The sequence below is a fragment of the Prunus dulcis genome, chromosome 1 (genome assembly GCF_902201215.1).
Source record: "Prunus dulcis chromosome 1, ALMONDv2, whole genome shotgun sequence".
Lineage (NCBI taxonomy): Eukaryota > Viridiplantae > Streptophyta > Magnoliopsida > Rosales > Rosaceae > Prunus > Prunus dulcis.
The window spans coordinates 8,337,085-8,358,723 of NC_047650.1; the positions used below are offsets into that span (position 1 = coordinate 8,337,085).

A 21,639-nucleotide genomic window follows, 5' to 3' on the forward strand; every position below is an offset into this window, starting at 1 on the left:
TCCCTGTCAGACAGCATGATTAAGAGGGATCAATTAATGTACCTCAGTCCTTCCAGGGGGAAGAAGGAGAGAAATATCTCCTCCTTAGATATTTATCTCCCCTTCTCCCCTCTATAAATACCATTCACTTGCATTAGGACAAAGGTAATAGATATTCACCTTGAAAACCCTACATCCATCTCTCCACCTCTAAACCACTTCTGACTTAAACATCGAAGGAAGTTCGACTAGGATAAACCCCAATTTGCTCATATTCTGATAACTGTTCGAAGTGTGCAAGTTATCTCCAGAAGGTATCTCTACCACGAGATTGAGTGTAAGCCTTAACCTTAATCAAGGTTCAGGCCGTTTACTTTCCGAGAAGGACGACCGGTTTACGTGTTTACTCATTAGATCAAACATCCTTTTCATAGTGAAAAGATAACTAAGCTTACGTTGAATGGAGTCAATTTCCTGTCCTTAGTAATTGTGTTGAATTGAGTCAATTTCCTATCAAGAATGAAGAGTCCAAGTCCAAGGCTAGAATTGGGAGATGCCATGGCCTTCAACAGGTAAGAAAACATAAGCACGGGTCCTAGCTAGGATATAATCTAGTCATGATCACTCAAAATGTTTTAATCCTTCCTAATTTGTTATAGTGCATTTCTTTGGATTCATAAGAATTTAATAGGTTCACTGAGAAAGTTAGTTTATATAGGGAAATTGCTTTTCGTTCATATAAAATGGCTAATACTTTTAGGGTTGATTTTTTCTTTTCTAAAAGGGAAAAAGAAATAGATAATCAAACTTTGACCGGAAGTGTGAAGGTAAAACGAGAATGAAATTAATATTTTACTATCATTTGTTTTAGTTGAATCATTATTTTCTACATTTTATTATTTATTTAATACAAACGATAATTTAAACTACAGGAAAGTAAGATTTCTCACACGTACACACAACTATAATACCGTGGGAATTTGAACTTGAGACATCTTGTCTGCAAGTGAAGGCCCTTTTCCAAATCCATAGAAAAGTGGTCAGTTTATATATATATTTTGTTCTTGCCAAAATCAGAAAGAGAAGAGGGAAAACTCACACACAAGGGTACTATAGGGACTTGAACCCAGAACCTATGTTGCACGAATACGAATACGCAACATATGGACACGGGGAAATGTATGTATATATATTGCTATTCATGCTCCAATTTCACAATACTATATAGTAAAATTCAAGCTTTCCAAACATTTCAAATATAGTATATTAAGTTTATATGAATTAACAAAATCTAATTTCACATAATTTGGATAAGGCGAATGACTAAAATATAGCATATAATTTTACAATAATGCTATTATAACAACTCAAAATTACAATTATTGCCACTATTAACTGTTCAATTTTTACAAATTTATTTAAACTCAATCAATGACACCTGTCCTAAACCTAAGCCCAAAATTACAACAAATGCCATCGTCTTTTTACTTAATTAATTGGATCCAATTTCCACACTCTGGCCCCCTGTTTTTTGGTGTTTCCTTGTCCTTTTCGTTTGTTGAGATGGGAGGTCATTATTTATGGTGGGGAAGGGATGATGCATAAGGAGAGGAGAATAGGATGCAATTCGTGCATATTATTAATGTATTTAGCTAAATGTTTATCTTTGCTTTACGTACATTTTGCTTTGCATCCCTTTGCAGATTAGCATATGCTCATCAATGTTGGATTGGATTGGATTTTGTCGATTTTATTTTCATATCCAATGTTCTACATCACAAAAAAATAAAAATAAAAACTCATTCACCTAGCCCAAAACAAAAAGTGGTCATTTTCCATATGATATGCTTATAATTAAAACAATTTATTACTTTAAACTAATTTTTCTTTTTAGCTATTAAGTTTAAAGTGCTTTGGAAATATGTAAGAATGTGTTGACTGTGTTCATATAAGTATGAAATGAATTTTGTGTGGGACAGAATCCAATCCAATCCAACAATATTCAAAAATTTTGTGTGAAATGAACTTTCTGTTAACAGTAGATTGTGATGTTTTGTACTAAAAAATTATGTCCTCATGTTTCACGTGAATGATATGCTTTTTTTCTATTTTGTTTTTGCTAAACAAGATATGCTTTTCTTTTGCTTTTAGTAATGTATTAGTGATATGCATCCATTCTTTATACTACAAACAAAGATTAGTCATTTCCCGTAGATTACCATTACTAATAGGCATGTTTACTTATTAAAAAATGGAGAACTCATGTAATCAGGGAAGCTAGGAATATATAAATTAAGAAACTAGAATTGGATCAACTACCCGCCCTAATTGATCTAATTCTTGATTTTGAGGAAATTGAATTATGAATTTTAAAGTCATAAAACTAATGTAGTTTTTAGTGAAAAAATGTCTAAACTACGTATATAAATCATTCACTGTTGTGATATGCTATTATTATTATTATTATTATTTTAATACAAGTGATAGTCTAAATTATAAGGAGAGATGGAGGTTTTCACACACATTGCCAAGGTGTCATGGAGTTTCGAACTTGGGATCACTGATTTGCAAGTCAAGACCATTTTTCACTAGGTTAGACCCCACGGTGTGATTGATATGCTATTATTTGTATTTTCCCATCATGATTTAAAAACTCTGTACGCAAAGGACCCACTAGTGTAGTGGTTTGGAGTATTTACTCCCTCAGACAAGGTCCTGGGTTCGAGTCCTAGCATCCGTGTAGTGTGTGTGAGTTTAGTATGCTATCGTCCCTCTCAATAGAAAAGGTCCTTCTAAAAAAAAAAACAAAAAAAAAAAACTCTATACTAGTTTTTAAGAAAAACCATTTTATCAACCACATTTTTGAAAAAAAAAAATTATATTATATCCCTACTCATTGACATTAAAAGAAAAAAAAAGACTATTTAATGAGGGTAAAACAGTAATTAAAAAAATATTTAAAAAACAAAAATAAACTAAACTTCTCACATGTTTTTCTCCGACCACTCTTCCTAGTTTTTCTCTTCTTTCCTCAGTAATAACGTTCTATTCCCACATGCAGAGCATGAATAGAAATATCTAGTATAGATTATAAGGCAAATTCCATCAATCAACTCTACTCTTTCTCTCTTTAGCTTCTAAATGAACCCTTCCTAAAAAACGTCTACATTTCTGATCGTTCCCCACAATATGTGTAACCTTTGTTTCTGAAATTACGGTTTTGCAATCGTTTTTGTTAGATTTATAAACTTTCCTATATGTAAATCAATTTTCTTCCAACTTGGTATTCTCATCTCTGATTCTGTGCTGGTTTTTTTTTTTTTTGAAATTTCTTTGGTAATTATATTATTGGAATTTTTCTATGAACAAAGGGGCCCAGCAAACTTCTATATAAAGCCAATTGTTTTACATGAATTCACATACCAAAGTTTCCATCTTCAGCTCTCTCCAATTGTTTCTCTTAGGCACAAATATTTTGTCCCCCATTTTAGCTACCAGAATCTCAACTTACTTCATACCCTTGACCACTTGCCCATATTCGTTTTTGGATTGATCTATTTTCAAACTCTTGTGCTTTTTGCTCTCCTAAGATGAAGGTTGAAAAACAGGCTAGATATGCACTTCTGCTGGCAGCAAGAGACTCTGAGTATGTGAAGAACGTGTATGGCGGCTACTTCAATGTGTTTGTTGCAGCTTTTGGTGCAGAAGGAGAGAGGTGGGATTTGTACAGAGTTGTAGAGGGAGAGTTTCCTGAGATGAGTGAGCTTGAAAACTATGATGGCTTTGTGATCAGTGGCAGCCCTTATGATGCTTATGGCAATGACCACTGGATCATCAAACTTTGCTTTCTCTTGCAATCTTTGGATGCCATGGAGAAGAAAGTCCTCGGCATTTGCTTTGGTCACCAGGTACCTATGCTTTCCACTAAATATATATCTGGCAACAGAATATCACCCGCGTTTTAACTTTTTACTAAATATCTGACGAGAAAATATTACCCGCGTTTCTTTATTTTACGACATGGGATCTAAGTTTGAGTATGCACTTGAATTGAATAGGTTTTGTGCAAAGCACTGGGAGGAAAGGTTGGGAAGGCTTATACAGGGTGGGATATTGGGATGAGGAAAGTAAAGATAGTGAAGGACTTGTCGCCATTCAGCTTCTTCGACGGATTGGATGAAATCCCACCTGCGCTTTCGATCATCGAGTGCCATCAAGATGAGGTCTGGGAAGTTCCTTTGGGTGCTGAAGTGATCGGATACTCCAACAAGACTGGGGTCGAAATGTTCACCATTGGAGGCCATATTCTTGGCATTCAAGGCCATCCTGAGTACTCCAAGGACATCCTTTATAATCTCATCGACCGCCTTCTCAACAACAACTGCATAGAGAAAGGTTTCGCTGAAAACGCAAGGTCTGCACTGCAATTGGCTGAACCAGACAGGAAGAACTGGGAGAAGATCTGCAAGATTTTTCTCAAGGGAAGATAGATTGACTGGCCGGCCCTCTTTCCCTCATCAATTGCAGTGTTTTTGGGGGGTTTTTTTTTCCTCTTTTTCTTTTTTGTTCTGTTATGTAACTGGATGGAGGGCCCAACATTTGTCAGCATATACATGCCTAACACATTGGGTTTTCACTGAAAGTGTAGTATATATTACTGTTTAATCAAAGATGACGACTTTATTTAGCTGTGACGTGAAACTCGTTGTGTTTTGTCATTGGAATGCCTTGTAACCTCGCATGAGAATTTCGATTTCTAGGAATATCGCAACCAGATTGCAATTTTTTTTAATGTAGAGTTGACCCAAGTGTCATCAGCACCTCAATGTAGATCCTAAGTTCTACCAGTTGTTAAGAAGAGGAAAGTCAATCGTATAAAAATCAGGTTACGAAATTTGACACTAACTTGACTCGTTTATTATTCATGTTTAGTGCGTCGTGCCATATTCGTGTTCGCATTCTGCATCATTAACTTCGTATCTTTTCTTAGTGGTGTTGTCATGTTGTCCAAAATTTCCACCTCTAGTGATTGGTAGCCTCATCAACATCTTAAGAATGAAAAGGAAATGAAGTGATAAAGCATGGAAAAGCTTGCTATTCAAGGCAAAGTCATTAGGGAACCAGGAGAAGCCACATGGCTTATAACCGTTGGGCTATGTGGGCTGGTGTGTTAGCGTTGACGTCACGCTGACATCAGCAACCTGAGGGCAACAGCCCAAGCAAGATTTGCCAATAGGCTTGCCCGAGCTAAATTGTTTGCGCCGGAGGTCCAAACTTCACCGGGGGGGGCCTGTTGCCCTGGCAGGCCTGTTGCGGTGGACTTGCTCTTAGATAGGCCCAAAAGCGTTTGGGGTGAATTTATAGTCGGCTGTTCAATGGAGTCTTCACAGATTGACTTTGATAATATGGAAAGAATGAACCAAGTAGGTCAATTTTCTTATTTTGATCAAATGTAACTACATATCCCCACATGGGCAAATCAATTACAGGCTTTACTAATGCACTGTTTTAAGGCCAATATAAATGCTGCAGAGGATTGAACGTTACAATCTAACAATACAAAATGCTCCTTAGTTTGTATCCAAACAATAACAAGGTGTGATTATGTAATCTGTGCTTTTTGAATTTTTCTTTTTTGAATTTTCTTTTTCTTCTATTTGCCCACATTTCTTGATATGGGCAATCCACAACATCAGATAGAGATACAACAAAATACGTCTCTGTGGGAGAAATCATTGAGTAATGATAGCTATGCAAGCAGTTGATGTTCTTTTGCGTTTTGAACCCCAGCAAAGTTCCACCTTATTAATCTTTCTCTTGCTTCCAAGGTAGCCTTGACAATTTGGAGCACCACAATGGCACTTCACCTCGGGTCCGAATTGCACGAATCTACAAAATATTATATTCAAAATCAAAATATTAGGAACTAATGCTCTAGTAAATTCTCAAATCCCATTAATCTGCATATGTCAAAGAACTTCATCGTACTTTTCAAAAAAAATAATTATATATATCAAGCTTGAAATTAATTGAAAAGACAACTAAAAAGAAGTTGAGTCTCAGAAACTTGAAAAATGAGCATCTTACTGTTTTAAACAGGCACTCAAACAGGTTTACAAGAAGCAATAATCGTTTTAGAAGCCATAACAAATAACCATTTCTCTTAACAACATTTGTCCCTTGCGTCAGAAGAAGGTTTGCAGCAAAAGCAGAGACATAAGGACATCATAAATTATTTGAAGTTCATGATAAACAACATTTGTTTGAAAACCAGTCAAGAACAGAATAAATATTATTTTCGAACATAAAAGTTTGAAATTTAGTATAAACGTTGGAAACACAAATGTTGAGACATGGGATCAACAAACAGAAACTAAACAACCTGCGACAAGTAAGATCAGGAGGTACCTGTAATCGTATGTTAATGCCTCTCCAACTTCTATTGATCTTGCAGCAAACACACCCACCCGTGTTTCACCCTCAACTTGCCTGCAAGAAAACAACTTGAATATTGGTTGGGAGCCTAATTCTATGTGGAAAGCTTTATCCTAATGAGAAGATGGAGAATTCATTTATCTGTATAATTAATAAGGATTGCTAACGCAACTAATGGGAACTGCTTAATCGGATCATTGCTAACTCTTGATTTGCCCAGGGAGAGAATCTGTCTTGCACCCATAAATCAAGAACCTCAATTACTAACCCTACAACTAACAACTAGAACACAAATTCTTGTCTAAAACAACTCCTTAGCAACAACTGTGCTCACTTAGACACTGATAATCTTTAAGTCCATAAATCTTGTCTAATGCATGTAGGTTCCACAATGGAACTTGGGTGTAAATGAATCTGACATGCACCATGGCCATAGGACCCTTCTTTATATGTGATTATTGGTCTGACCATGAGAATTGACAACCAACAATTTTTTGACAAACATGTATAAAATCAGTAAATCACAGACTAAACAGGAGCCCAGTGTCCCAAAAGAGGCCAAGACTCGTTGATAAACACAAGCACATAGTAACTGTTCTATAACATGCAAAACAATATTCCAAGAGCAATTGAACCATAATCCTAATGGAATGTGCAAGTGAACTCTGTCCGCAAATTCCAAAGCAATTCAAAGACAATAATGTTAAAACATACTAACCACTTTTCAAGGACACAGTTGGGATCACAGCCATGGTTCAAAAATCGAGATGGATTTCCTTTGAAAGTTGCATCAATTGTAAAGTCTTTTCGAATTTCACACATATAGAAATTCTGCACCTCTTTGTACTTCATGTCCCAAAGCCTTCGTTCGCACAAAGCATCATCAATAACTGAAACAGAGAAAATAAGTTTAGAACCATAAAATTAAGGTATCCAGTTTGAAATTGGGAATTCACTCTTCAGAACCATAAAATTCGGTTATCCAGTTTGAAATTTATAGTTACATAATGAGATTATAAATTCCAAGCAGAAGAAAACGTAATGGTTTGTCAAAATTGACAAAAAAGAAAATAATGTTTGCGTACAGTTAAAAATTCAAAAGAAAGTCACCATATTTTAACGTTCATATAGTAATCGATTCAGCTAGAGTTGAAGTTATGTTTCTAACAACCAGATTTTCTTTCCTTTCTTTTTTTTTTCTTTTAAGACTTAACGACTAGAGTTTATTAGGGCTCCAAATTGGATATTTTAAGTACGCATGGATACCACTGAATTCTCTTTTTTGATTGGGACTAGTATCCCAAGGAGGAAAACAGAAAATTCTGTAGCTGCAAAACAACAAGCATGTGTTGTTTTCAAACTCAGCAATGAATTAAATTGAAATTAAGAAAATGCTTCAAAAAGTGAACACTTTACTCTTACTGTATGACTCGAATACACTAGCATCGACCCAAAAATAAACAAATAATACTCTAAAAAGAAACACAGAAAATGCTTGATGAGAAAAGAAAGCATGAGAAACACAGATGCAGTCAAGAACAGGAGCTTAGTTTTTTTCTCTCTTTTTTTGGTTCTGAAAATACCATAGGCAACTTGAAAATCAAAGAGAAGAAAATATGAACATAAAATGCAGCCTTCACTGTTGTTGATTACAATATACTCTAAGAAAATGTAAAGAGAAGAGAACAACCTTCCCCGATGTACTCAATTATAAAATCGCCTTTCTTAATGGATTCAGCTGCCTCTGCTCCCCAACCACAGTGTTCAGTCTTAGGTGAAATCAAACATTATTTCGTAGAGCCATACAGGGGACAAAATTCGCCTCAGTATATAAAATGTAATCAAGAATATATAATAAACTCTACTTGAAGAAAATAGAAGGTTGACTTGATTCTCCTCAAACATACTATTTCTCACCTTTACGATTTTGATCTTCCTCTCCTTGCGAAACGGTCGGTTTGAGCAATTTTCTGAGCAATGGCAAGCCTTTGAGCAGCTTATGCATTGACCCCTATCAGATTATTCATATGTCACAAATATGGCTGAGGTATCCATGAAAGTTTCAATTTAAATGCAGAGAGTTTTCACTTGAACAGTGAGGATTAACTTAAACGTATGGGTGAAATATCAGGTACTACTGCATTTTGAAATATGGGGAAGTGTTGATGCATATTAATTTGGAAATAGGATACAATATTGTCAACAGATACCCTAACAGCTATAACATACTTCATCAGTCAAAATATGGAAGATAGTTCAAAATACCTGCAAACACAATCCTCAGAGCATATGGAAGTGCGACATGTGCATCCAACATCATCATCACTGCCATCACGCTTCTTCTTGACTAGGTAAATATCTAACTTCAGTCAAGATAGATGCCAAAGTAGTTATAATATTGAGAAATACTTCTAAATAAATAAAAATTACCAGCCAAAACAGAATGACCACTGTTTCTCATCAGGAATCAAATGCTCAGTTCTTAACATTTTTCCATAAACAATTCCATGCACAGATTTATGTCAAAAACTTTAACAACCTCAAGTAACTGATCCGATGTAACAAAGAGCATATATAGGATACTACGCCTGATGTGCACATATGGAGGTGGCTCTAATTTAATATCCGTATCTTTCCAAGTCAAGTCAATCTTGAACTCCTCATCAGTGTAAGGCAGAGGCAAGCGACAGAATACCTCCTAAATTTTGAAGAGAGTCAATTAGTTGTGTATATCACATATTTATAAGAACTAGTCAAACATTATAGCAATGGAACTGGCTAAGCCCATTTTCTGAGTTTTTCTTACACTTGACGTCTAGGATTTAGGTATAATTTGTAAAGGAAGCTTTATGGTAAGCTTTAAAATAAGGAGACATCTTCATTATATCAGTTAATCCAGACATCAAAAACAAAATGTACAAGTAGAAAAAAAAATTATTCAGTTATGGAACTTCATAAAAAAAAATTTGTTAGATTTAAATCTCAATAGACAAAAACAAAGCTCAGTTTTCAAAGAGATCCAACCATTTTCTCTATTGTACTGATGAAATAACTTATGTTAAACAATTTCCCACAGTAACCAATCTGAAAATTGCATACTGAAACTGATGCAATATAATGCATGACACGAATACTTCACATATTTGGCCATGCTGATGTAACTTCATATATGTATATATTAAAGATTAACAAGCTCTTCATAAGTCTGACCTCTATACTGCTTGTCGAAACCACATGCTGCTCATTCAACAAATAGATCAGTCCTGTCAACCAGCCTAATCAATGAAAAATACAGATGACGAAATAAACTTCAACAAAAATATAAGATATTCTACGCTAGTTTTAAACAAACTCAAACTATATAAGTCAGCCTCAAAATCATTTGCTTCCCTCTGACAAACTGCAAAATCACATACTAAATAACAACTCACTTGGTCCAGATGATTAAATTCAACACATAACTTTACTTGAAAATGAAAAAAAGTTCATAAATCAGAATAAGACACGCAATACAATAACCAGCTTACAAGAAGCAGACTTACGTAGACACAGACTTATCGGGCACACACTGTGTGACTGACATAGATGACTTATACTGTTCCTAAAAGAGGGAAAAATAGTTTTAAATGTTGAATTGAAAACTTAACGAACTTCTCAGTGCCACATTAATTAAACGGAGCATAAATTTTAACTCTTTGTTTTTCTGCTTTCTTTGATACTTGATGACAACAATCTCAGATGACTGGATGAAACCAAGAGATAAACCCTCACATGCGAAATTATAGAAGATGAGCCTTCCCTTAGGTGGAAAAGGAGTAGGTCATAGGTAAAGGCAAGAGAGGTGTCAATTTTGCGATTCTTTTTCTGCTTTCTCTAATACTTGATGACAACAATTCATGTAGCCTCAGGGCCTTCCCTAGGGTGAAAAATACATAGGTCTTGGGTAAAGGCAAGAGGGGTGTCAATTTGACACCAGATCTGTTTCCACATATCGTATACTCTATTTACTGTAATCTTCCTGCAGAAGGATATAATTTTAGTAATTTAAACTATTTCATGCATAACCATTCCTCACTTTGCATTCTGATCAAATGCATCAAAGAAGAGAGGTACAAGAAAATGAACTGCTGAGACTTCTTGTTCCATCATGTGCATGCAGACACGTGTGCACACATACACATCTCATGTCACTAGTTCCCCTTGCTTCACTTCCAGAAGTTCTACATTCCCATTGAATGCAACAACAAAAAGGCTATAGTATAAGCAATGGAACTGCAGGAAATTCTTGTTCTATTTTATGACTACATATAAATCATTTAGTGACAATATTAGAATAAAAGTGACAGTGATTTTATGGGAAAGGAAAAAGAAATATACAAACATGAAGGATGATCCTCTGAGTCTCTAACTCAGTTGCATGAGGATGCATGTTAGAAAGAAACATGAAAAATCCTCATGGGGACCCCCATCAATTTAGCAAGATATGAGAATATGATGACGAATTCATCCACTTACACAAGGGTACCTTCTTTTGTTGGTAGCACACTCACATTAAAGTGAAAGACAATGATTGTGGTGTAGATGTACCAGAAAACTAAATAAGAATCAGAAACTACTGATTAAGGAAAGAAGAAATTGACCTTCCTATCTTGCCGCCAATCTGTAGGATGCCTCCAACAAACAGCCTTCCCTGGCCGGTCTTTCAAGTAAATAACTTCATCCGGCCAAGCTGCACATTTATCATGTGACGCTATAGGGCATCGCATACACCGCCAATCTACCCTCTGTCTGCAAATGAAGCATGCCTGCTCAATGAAGATGCAACTTGTGTAAGCAATTTTGCAAGTTCAAATTTGTGTGTGTGTGTGTGTGTGTGTGTGTGTGTGTGTGTGTGTGTGTGTGTGTTTAAACAAAAAGATCCCTCAACAGATATTAAGAATAAGATGACAGGACAACAGAGGAATGTTTAAACATTTTTGTTCTATAAAAGTTAAACAGGATTTAGTACATTGTGAAGGATAGAAGAAATCTGAAGCAATAGTAGACACTTTCAGATTTTTTAATTACAAATCCTTAACATCTGCGGGAAGAGTGCAAAAGTTTATCCGCTTTAATTATGATACCTAAAATGATTTTAACATTAATGTTGCACCATTAAATACTAACATCTATATATGAATGAAAATTTCCATTTATAAGACTCATATGATGGTCTCCGTGTACCAGTTACCAGTACGATGGATAGACTCTACATGTCGATAGCCAGGCCAACACCCTAGTAATCAGTATACTCATTGTAAGGCTTATATCGGAATCAATGAAGAACAGAAGGTCCACAGTACTCTCTCAGAACCAAATAAGAGCAACCTCCTTCTCCCAAACGCTGACTTAGATTTATTGTAGAGTTGCTTTTTGCACTTTTAACATGCAGAAAGCAAAATAGCATGGCACAAAATAAAATAAATAAATAAGTAGAACCAACAGTATGATTATTCTTGTCAGAACTTACATGTTGCTGACACTTGAACTTTTTCATATTAGAGATTCGAAGCCTTTCCTTCACACATTTCCCATGATACACTCCTTGACAACCACGAACAGAGCATACGACCTCCTCCCCAGGGTAGACATAATAATGGCAAACAAGACATTCAACCTGAAATGAAACAAAAAGTAAAGAAGAACAAGTAAAAAAAGAAAGAAAAGAGAAGTACACTTTGTGAGTGAAACATAGAGTAGCAAAAAATGCAAGAAAAGCATCATGATCAGAAGAACTTTAAATACATGGCTCCAAAAATACCACTAGTTCATGTGATTACTCTTTAAAACCCCGCCTCAATCATTGAAATTAATCTCAACTAATAATCTTGGTCAGAAAAATATTCCAATATGGAATAAGACTGATATACCATGTATGGTAATTCTTTATCGAACCCAAATAAGATCCCAAAACGAACAAAGAAACTACTCTTGCCCACAAACCCGAACATAAAAAATACCCATTCTCGTCAAATCGCAAATATCAAAAAGCAAAAAGATTGAAACTTTCCCTCTTTTACTTCTCTTCCGCCATTTTCCCAGCAACCAAACAGCAATTCAAAACGAAAAGTAAATTTACCAATTTCTTTGCGCCGTAAAGAAACGGCAACGAGCACCGCGACTCAGGAATGCCCAATTCCACTCTGTTGGAAACCCATTCGCGCACATTGTCCTCCAAACTCTTGCCGCTGGAGATCTTCTTCGACCTGTCCACCAATGGCCGGCTCCGCCGGAAAACCCTGATTGCAGCGCCAGTGCTGACCTCGGCATTGTGCAGAGTCGCGAACCTCAACCTCTGGTCCCAATCGCAGTCAAGGCCTAGGGTTTTGACCAAGCTCTGTTCGGGGGAATCAGTGAGCAATTTGAAGTTAGGGGAGGTCGTGAGGGTTAGAGAAGCTGAGAGAGAGAGGTTTCCGAGGTCCGGCATTGTTTGCAGAGACAAAAGAAGAACGAAGAAAAGAAAAAGTTAAAATTGAATGCATATATCTGTAGAGAGAGAATACTACCGACGAAAAGAGAGAGAAATGAAGCGGGGGTTTTGGGCGGGAAAGTTGAGATTTGTGAAAATTGTTGTAGAGATGGTGTTCAAATGAAATTACTGGTAAGGTGCTCCTTATGGTGGGAATTTGCGAGACTGCCATGTGGCTAAATGGTCGGTAACATTGACCAGTTTTTTTTCTTCTTCTTGTTTTTAGAAATTGAAAATGATTAAAGATTAGGCATGGGCTGAGCCAAGTTTGTTTAGAGCGGGTGTACTTCCCTGTCTGCACCACCGTAGTTTACTTACATTAAAGTAGAATATCATGTATATTATTTTAAATTTATTTTAAAATCTCTCTCTCTCCCTCTCTCTCTCTCTCTCTCTCTCTCAGAACCTAAACCAGAACTCTCTCATATTATTTTCTCGTTCAGGCGTAGCCCCACCCCATCTCCAGCCATCATCGTCGCAATTAATGAACCCAACCTCATCGCAACCCTAGCCACCCTACAATCCACGAACCCAACGCTGCAACTCCGCAAACCCGGCCACACCGCAATCCACGAGCCCTAGCCACCCCACAAACCCAGCCTCGCCCCCTGACAAACAAGCCCAACAATTTAAACTTTCTCCATATGATCAAACCCAGCAACGCATTTTCTCCAAAAGCGTGACCTCGAAGTCTGTGATTCTATCACACTCTGCAAGATTCAACCTTTTCATGGTTTTTGAGGAAGAGCCATTTGCCAAAAACCCCAATCCACGATCTGTCATCAATGAACAATCTTGCAAACTCAAAACGCTAATCGAATTTGCATCTATTGAGAACAATGGATCGGGTTGGAGCAAAGGATAGGGGGCAGAGAAAGAGAATGTTGAAGAAAAATCAATAGGGAGCAACAAATCTGGTGATTGGAATGCTCCAAAATCTTCTGACAGAGACCAATCGTCTGGATGAGGTCAAACTAAAGCTTGGCAAAGTGGGTTAAGTGATAGAGGAAATCAGGCTTTGGGGCAACGATCAGACCTGTGGCATGGGGGAGGTGATGGGTTGGGCTAGAACAAGAAAGGTGTTATAGCTGGGATAGGTGGCCTGAGTAAGCTTGGGTGGTGGTTTAGGTGGCTGGGGGCTAAGAGGAGAGGAGATCGGGGGAGAGAGAGAATCTAGGTAGGGTTTTTTTTATAAATTTTTTTAAAATTTAATATGTTTAATTTTTTAAAATAAATTTTTTATTATTTTTTGTCCACGTGGAACTCCACGCCAATTAAAAATGGGTCCCACAAATGCCACGTAGGTAGATAATGGATTTTCTGATGATCTCACTAATGAAGATGGCAAATTGTAAGTTTTCGACAACGTTGAGTATGTATTGGTAAATGTCCCCAAAATCGGATATGAACTCGTAAATGACCCTATAGATTTGGGGGATTTACTGTAGTGTTCACATCCTTAACAATCACAAACATCACCTCTTTCTCCTAAACTCTCATATCATAGCCTCGCAAGACATGTAATATATTGATTTCTTTTCTTGTCATATGGTTGTTTGAGCCTAGTTGTAACTTGGTCGGCCATGCCCAAAAATCAGACACAAGGATAACTATTTAAAGCAGTCCAAAATTAGTAAGGATGACTAGAAGCCCAAAATCATATATGCAACCGAAATATAGCCAAAAGCAGATTATGTCGAGAAGTTATCTATGAACAAATGCTTAAACGAGGAGAGAGCATATGTAGGTAGCATGAGGAGAGAGCATTTTGGGTCAATTAGGGGAAATGATGGAATCAACCAAAGTCAATATTAATTATCAATGAACAATTAATATTGATTAACGACTTTTAAGGCCCACTGATGGAAGACCAAATTGGGACTTATTGAAGCCCCTATAAATACCAAGTTGTTAAAGATAAGAAGGACCCCTCGACATAACACACAATTTGTCATTTTATATTCACTTCAATTCCTATCGTAGGAGTAGCGGTAATGTAGCTCGTAGTTTAGTTCTTATTTTTTCCGCTCTAGTTTCCTTAGATTTCAACTATGTCTTTACAATTGAAAACGCTCTAGTCTAGTTTACATTGTCGTTCATTTTGTTTTCAATTCCATTCCAATTCAAATCGTAGTTTAATCTTTGTTGTTCTTATTAATCTAGTTTACTTTACACATTCGTATTTCAATTATTTATTTACGCAATTTAAATTATGCACATGTCTTTAAATTCTTTACTTTATGGACTTTAGTTTCCGTACTAGTCTTTTCAATACTATTTAAATTCAAGCACATTTACATTTTATGCTATGGTTCTTCATTTCATTATGTTTCTCGCAATTTATTGTTTTTTTAATAACATCTTCTTCCCATATCCATTTCAATCTTAATTATCACTAATTCTACATCACTTAGTTGCACACATAGAGTCTTGACTCCAAGGTAGTGAAAGAAACTAGGTCGTGAGGAGGTTCCTTGCTCGGTCGAACAATCGTTTAATTAAAGTCAAAACTTGAAAGCATCACCTACTCACATTCCATTCAAGGCAAATTCATCATTTTGTGCTGAAATGCCCACACACTCAATCACAGAAAGACCTAAAGAGGGAAACTATGGTTTCTTCTTTTTGTATAACTCTTGGGCATTTGTTTAATGATGAAAACTGTATTTTAAATCCGTACCGCATAAAGCGTTGCATTTTATTTCCAGTAAAGTGTAGCATAAGCCTTAACGAATCGACGCGTAAATTTTTTGGGAATAGAATTTATTAAAACAAAAATACAAAAAATATAATATAGTTTACACACACAAAAAGGACAAATTACAGTAAACTCCCCAACCTATAGGGTCATTTACGAGTGCATACCCGATTTTGGGGACATTTATGAGTACATACTCAACGTCGCGAAAAACCTACAATTTGTCCCCTCCGTTAACGAGATCTTCAGAAAATCCGTTATCTGCCTACGTGACATTTGTGGGATCCTTTTTTTAATTGACGTGGACTCCACATAAAACATAAAATAAATGGGAAAAAAAAAAAAAAAACTCATCTTCTCTCTCTCTCTGGGTTGATCTGGGCCAACGTTTGGCCAACGTCTTCGTCAAAGTTGGAATTGAGTCTCTTCTCTTGTTCGTCCCCTTCGTCTGCAAGTTCTTGTTCATCGACGAAGACCCATTGCCTTTCCCGATTGCCCATCGCACCTCCCGATCGCCCCGAAATCTCTCAACCCTACCTGGGTTTTCGACATCGACCAAGCCCCATACCCAGATCTGTTGCGTGCCTCTGTAAGTTCCACCTCCGTTATTCAATATTTCTCTCACTTGAATTTGTTGTTGGGTTTAAAGAGATTGAGATTTAATAAAAGAGTAACAATGAGGGCCTAACATTTTAGTTCAACCATTTGGACTAATATGGAGGAATCAAAATCACACCCTTGAAAAAATAGACTCGGAAATGAGCAGGGCCTGTGGTGGGCATTTGGGAAAGTCGGGCCGATCGGGTGTCTTCATTCAAGCAATACAGATCAGCAATTCTATTTGTGCTTTCAGCAAATAGGCGATGCGAATCTATGGTTTCTATCAATCTGAAACCATACCAATTGTTTTTCAAAACGTGACCAAGTTCTCAAAGTCTAAAGTTGCAGGAGTTAGGGATTTGAGGGTTGGGCTGTGTTGGTGTTTGGATGTGGTCATCAAATTCAAGCCAAGCCAAGTGGTTTTAATTCCAAACCAAGTCAAGTGGAAATTCAAAGGCCTAGCCAAAACAAAATAGATTGTTATTTATAATAGCAATAGTCAAATAATGAATTGAATGACAAGATCTACAATGGCAGCTAGAATGGTGAAAGAGAAATTGCTTACCTGAGTTGAGCTTTTAGCAAGATAGTTGCTGAGTTTCCAGAAATGAATAGTTAGTTGGATAGTTGTTGAAATGAATAGTTGGTTGAAGTTTTGGAGTTGTGGGTGTGGGAACAGACCATAAAGATCTTTGTACAAATGCAAGACCAAGGTTGGCCCACGTCCCTTGGTTGAAAAATGGAATGCTGAAGGCCAACTTTATGCACGTCGGTCTGTAGCTTCGTACAATTCATATATATATATATATATATATATATATATATATATATATATATGTGTGTGTGTGATAGGCCAATTTCGACTTGGCTGCTAGAGTGAAGGAGGAGTTGGCTGGAGCTTTGGCAGCTGGTCATGGAGTGGGCTGATCTTGTGTTGGCTGATTTGGGGTCAATAGAAGTTTTAGTGCGAGTGAAGTTGGGCTCTGTGTGGTTGAGACCAAGGTATAAAATATTGAGAGTTTTGAAAATATCGAAAATCTAAAAATACAGATATATCGAAGAAATATCAATATCGATAAAAATTGAATAAAAATCACGGAAATTGTGAGAAAAACTTGGAAATTTTTATTGTAATTTTAGAGGATGTTTATTTAGTCAATTGTCTATTATTTTATCACAAAAAATTGGAATAAAATGCATGGCATGGTGGGTTTGAGTGATTTAAGTTGATTATGTAGCGACCTGACAAATACTGTGTCTTTAGAAAATATGTAGTAATTAGTGAAAGAAAATTAAACACACCATAATTTTTTAGTTATAATAATTTACTACAATATATTACATATTATAATATATATGAGCTTGAAAAAAAAACAAAAATAAAATATATGAGTAACTTAGTACCACATAGAAAGAATTCATTAAAACTTAGTATCACATATAATGAATAATATTAAAACTCAATAGTGAATAATAATACAACTCCATAATATATAACCAAAAACAAAAAAATACAACTTCATAATAAAATAATAAATAACATTAAACATATGCCTAAATTTATCATTAGGGATTTTTTTTTTAATGGAAATTTATCCTAGATAATATTAGCTTGCAGAAATTTTAAAGACCATATAAATATTACACGTCGTAGCTTTATTCACAAACTCGTTCGCAGCATGTTGGATAAGGCTCAGTAGGAGGATTAGAGAGAGAGGGGTTCGAGTCCCCTTGTGCGCAAAACCGCCATTTCTCAACAATTTTCATTTATTTTTCTGTTTCATATCGCGATATTATCGATAATATCGCGATATAATGCCCAAATAAAGCATGAAACCGCCATTTCTCAACAATTTTCATTTATTTTTCAGTTTCATATCGCGATATTATCGATAATATCGCGATATAATGCCCAAATAAAGCATGAACGAGTAGGAAATTATCGCCTCCGACATTATCGACGAAAATATCGATATATTGATGAAATTTAAATGGATATGTACTATAATATCGTCCATCCAAAAAAATAATATTATCGGCGAAATATTTTTAAGACTCTGGTTGAGACTTTATTTATTATTTTTGTTTATTAGGTTGTTCAAAGGGGTTTTATTATTATTATCATTATAATTGGTAAGGCCAAACAATGGCCTTACGGGTAAACTTAGGCTACAGGCCTTTGTGCTTCGAAATCTTTTTATGCCTACTGCAAGTCATGGCCTTATGGCCTAGGATTCTCAATGGCCATTAAGTGGCCTATTTGATAAATATATTACATTTTAAGATACCTTGAGAATGCATGTGGATTCATTGAATTTCCAGCCACTCCAACATCATGAGATTATTTCCTCAAGATTAGAAGCTCGTCTCACCAGATCTCAAGACAAGTCTCGAAGGTTCAAGCCCAGCCCACGGAAGTGGACCCAACACTTTTGGATGTTTTCATGCACGTGACGAGATCCATTCAAAGAAAGCAATCAAAGGGAGTGATGTCAATCTGAGACATTCCTAAGAAGGAGAAAATCAAGTGATCCGATTTGGTAAATCCGATGATTTCATTCGAATCAATTCCGTGAACTTAGGAAACCATGCAAGGAAAGATTTTGAACCAAGTTGACCTTTGGCCATTTAATGGCCAGCCTGTGGGCTGACGAATGCCCCTATATAAACTACATCAGACAAAGAGCAAAGGACCCCGACATCATACACAAAAACCTACTTTTTGTCTTTCAATTTTCTATCCCTAGACTAGGTCTTTTATTTCCCAAGCAAGTAGACTAGATCCGTTCTTCACTTTGGTTAGTAAGTTTAATTTCTTGTATTTTTCATTACGTTGTCATAATATTCAATTTTATCACTTTATTGTTATTGTTATCAGATTTGCTTTGAGCTTAATTTAATTTCAAATTGCTTTATTTTATTGCCTTTATCATTTATATCGTTCTTATTTCGTTCTTCACTTAAATTTTAGTTTATTTATCGCTTTGATTACTTTATCGCACTTCAATTCTCGTCTTTAAGTTTAAACACATATTTTTCGCATCATTATCATTAAAAATCTCAAAAATACTAAAATACCTATACGAAACCTAACCATCCTCGATTCTGAGGAAGTGAAAGAACCTAGGCCAAGATGAGATTCCTTGCTTGGCCGATCAATCGGCTGGTTAGAAGTCAGAAGCGCGAACACAACAATATGACCTTTTCCATTCAAGCCAATCAGTGGCTTGGTGGTGGCATGCCTACGCAATCTAAAAGAAGAATGACCAAGAACTCCTTCACTCGGCCTACCCGGCCGAAAAGAGGGAAACAGTTGGGGAGGAGAGCTGATGAGTGGTAGTTTATGTGGTTGTTTTGGTGGCTGGAGTAGCTAGGTTCGCTGGATAGAGGGTTGAGAGAGAGAGAGAGAGAGAGAGAGAGAGAGAGAGAGAGAGAGAGAGAGAGATCTTTTAAAATAATTTAAATAGTAAAATAATTTTTTTATTAATTTTGAGTCCAAGTGGAAATCCACGTCATCAAAAAAGGGGTCCCACTTTTGATACTCAGCATTTAACAGACTAACTAACAATTTGGCTAACGGAATGGGCAAATTGTAGGTTTTCCGTGGCGTTGAGTATGTACTCGTAAATGTCTCCAAAATCGAGTATGCACTCGTAAATGACCCTATAGGTTGGGCGGCTTACTGTAGTTTACCAAAAAAAATAAAATTTAAACTAGGTGGCCAACCCATAGGTGTTGAATCTAGCACTAAAAATGCAAATGAGATAAAATAACAATTTGAATTAAATGTGACTAAGTGTCATTCCCTAAGAAGGGGAACATAAAGAGCCATGAATCTTAAGAAAATAAAAGAACGGTAAACTCATTAACATATCTGAATAACTTATGCTTTCTCAAGATACGTAAGACCTTTTAAAGTTTAAAAGCAAGTATAAGTTGATGTTTGGCTTGCTTTAGATGCGAAGGAGAAGAGGAACCAGGTGCTGGAAGAAAAAAACCAATCGTGGCAAGTTTGACGACCGATCGCAGAAGAACAGAAAGTAGCGGTCGCGATGATAAAAGCAACGACCAGTCGAGATTAACCATCGGACCTGTCAGATTTGTACAGGTGCTGGCTAAGAGGAGTGATCTCTAATATGACCGGTGGCTCTTGCTAGCGACCAATCGGTTCGTGATAGAAGCTCTAGCGCATTTAGGAATTTAACGTGGTTTTCCAACTTGTTTTGGGTTTTCCTATTTAATTAGGATTTTATTAGGTTTCCTACTTCTTTTATAATTGTATCTAAATACCTATGTGTATAAATAGGTATTTTAGTGATAGGGTTTTTTCTAACGAGTGCAAAGGAAAAAATAAGGGCATCAAATTGGGTTTGAGCCAGGGTTGAGAGAAAAGAGAGTTAGAGTTTGTAAGAGAACAAAGGGGGTTCTTCATTGTAACCGAATGGGTTCTTTCTTATTAGTGAATTTCTCAGGGACCATCAAGAGGACTTAGGCACAACGCCGAACCTCTATTAATTCTTATGTTCTTTGTGAGTGTGTTTACTTTTCAGTTGGTGTGTGGGCTTTATCTTTGCATGGCTTGTGTATGGTAGTTGCATAGTCCATCAACGACAAGTTCTTGGATTGTTTTCGCACAACAAGTGGTATTAGAGCCGATGTTGCAGTGGGTGTAATTTATGCCCAAATTCTCTTACAATTTTAAGAGCGGCGATCTGTTGACAATGACAGGCGATATGAAGGAGTTAGGAGAAAACACCCAGACAAAGATATCACAAGCCGCTAGTGTAAAGGTTGAGTTGAAGTTGTTCACCGGGAAGGCGAACTTCACGCTTTAGCAAAGGAGAATGAAGTACGTCTTTAAGTATTAGGGTCTCAACGTAGTCTTGGCAAGCAAGGAAAAGAAGTCGGGAACTATAATAGAAGATTAGCGGGAAGACCTAGACGAACTTGTTAAAAGGTTAATCGAACAACATCTCACGGATGACCATGTAATATAATTCAAGATACCGCAAAGCAAACATGGGAGAAACTAGAAGTGATGTTCATCAAGATCGTTGTTTAACAAGCTTTTCTTGAAGGATGAGCTTCTTACTCTATGAATGAAAGGGGTGAAAATATGATGAAGCATCTTAGCACATTTAATAGGTGTATTGCATACTTACAAGGGACTTATGAAGTTTATAAGTCGAAAGATAAGTCAGTGATGTTGTTAACATCCTAGCCTCCGTCTTCTGAGCACTTCCGCACGACGCTTATGTTCGGCAAAGGAACTCTGAAGTATGAATAGGTGATGCAAGACATCTTTACGTATCACTGGATAGTTCAATGTTTAAGAGATGTCTCTCAAGATGAAGGTCTTGTGGCAAAGTTCGGAGAGAATGGTCGATCAAGTAAGCGTGAAGGCAAGAAGAGCAATAGG

The 21,639-nt window shown here is 36.5% G+C and overlaps 2 protein-coding genes and 1 long non-coding RNA gene across 4 annotated transcripts; 1 reads left to right on the top strand and 2 right to left on the bottom strand.

Annotated features, from left to right (window-relative positions):
- The first annotated feature begins 3,339 nt into the window (after positions 1 to 3,339).
- LOC117615658 (gamma-glutamyl peptidase 5-like) lies at positions 3,340 to 4,493 on the top strand. Its single transcript, XM_034344782.1, has 2 exons — positions 3,340 to 3,887; positions 4,038 to 4,493. The coding sequence occupies exons 1-2, from the start codon at positions 3,570 to 3,572 to the stop codon at positions 4,467 to 4,469; spliced, it is 750 nt and encodes a 249-aa protein (XP_034200673.1). The 5' UTR covers positions 3,340 to 3,569; the 3' UTR covers positions 4,470 to 4,493.
- Positions 4,494 to 5,394: 901 nt separating this feature from the next.
- LOC117621214 (histone-lysine N-methyltransferase ASHR3) lies at positions 5,395 to 13,142 on the bottom strand. 2 transcript variants are annotated; one of them, XM_034351571.1, is made up of 11 exons: positions 12,533 to 13,142; positions 11,924 to 12,070; positions 11,055 to 11,219; positions 9,625 to 9,651; positions 8,998 to 9,109; positions 8,680 to 8,773; positions 8,332 to 8,425; positions 8,105 to 8,183; positions 7,133 to 7,304; positions 6,388 to 6,468; positions 5,395 to 5,868 (listed from the first exon to the last, which is right to left on the bottom strand). In XM_034351571.1, exons 1-11 carry the CDS (start codon positions 12,878 to 12,880, stop codon positions 5,712 to 5,714), a joined length of 1,476 nt encoding a protein of 491 aa, XP_034207462.1. In that variant the 5' UTR covers positions 12,881 to 13,142; the 3' UTR covers positions 5,395 to 5,711. The 2 variants fall into 2 exon arrangements, with proteins under 2 accessions (XP_034207462.1, XP_034207454.1); XM_034351563.1 differs by having other exon boundaries at positions 8,998 to 9,112; positions 12,533 to 13,141.
- Positions 13,143 to 15,780: 2,638 nt separating this feature from the next.
- LOC117614944 lies at positions 15,781 to 16,956 on the bottom strand. Its single transcript, XR_004583934.1, has 2 exons — positions 16,786 to 16,956; positions 15,781 to 16,678 (listed from the first exon to the last, which is right to left on the bottom strand). It is a non-coding gene; the product is annotated as an uncharacterized LOC117614944 (long non-coding RNA).
- Between the last annotated feature and the right edge of the window lie 4,683 nt (positions 16,957 to 21,639).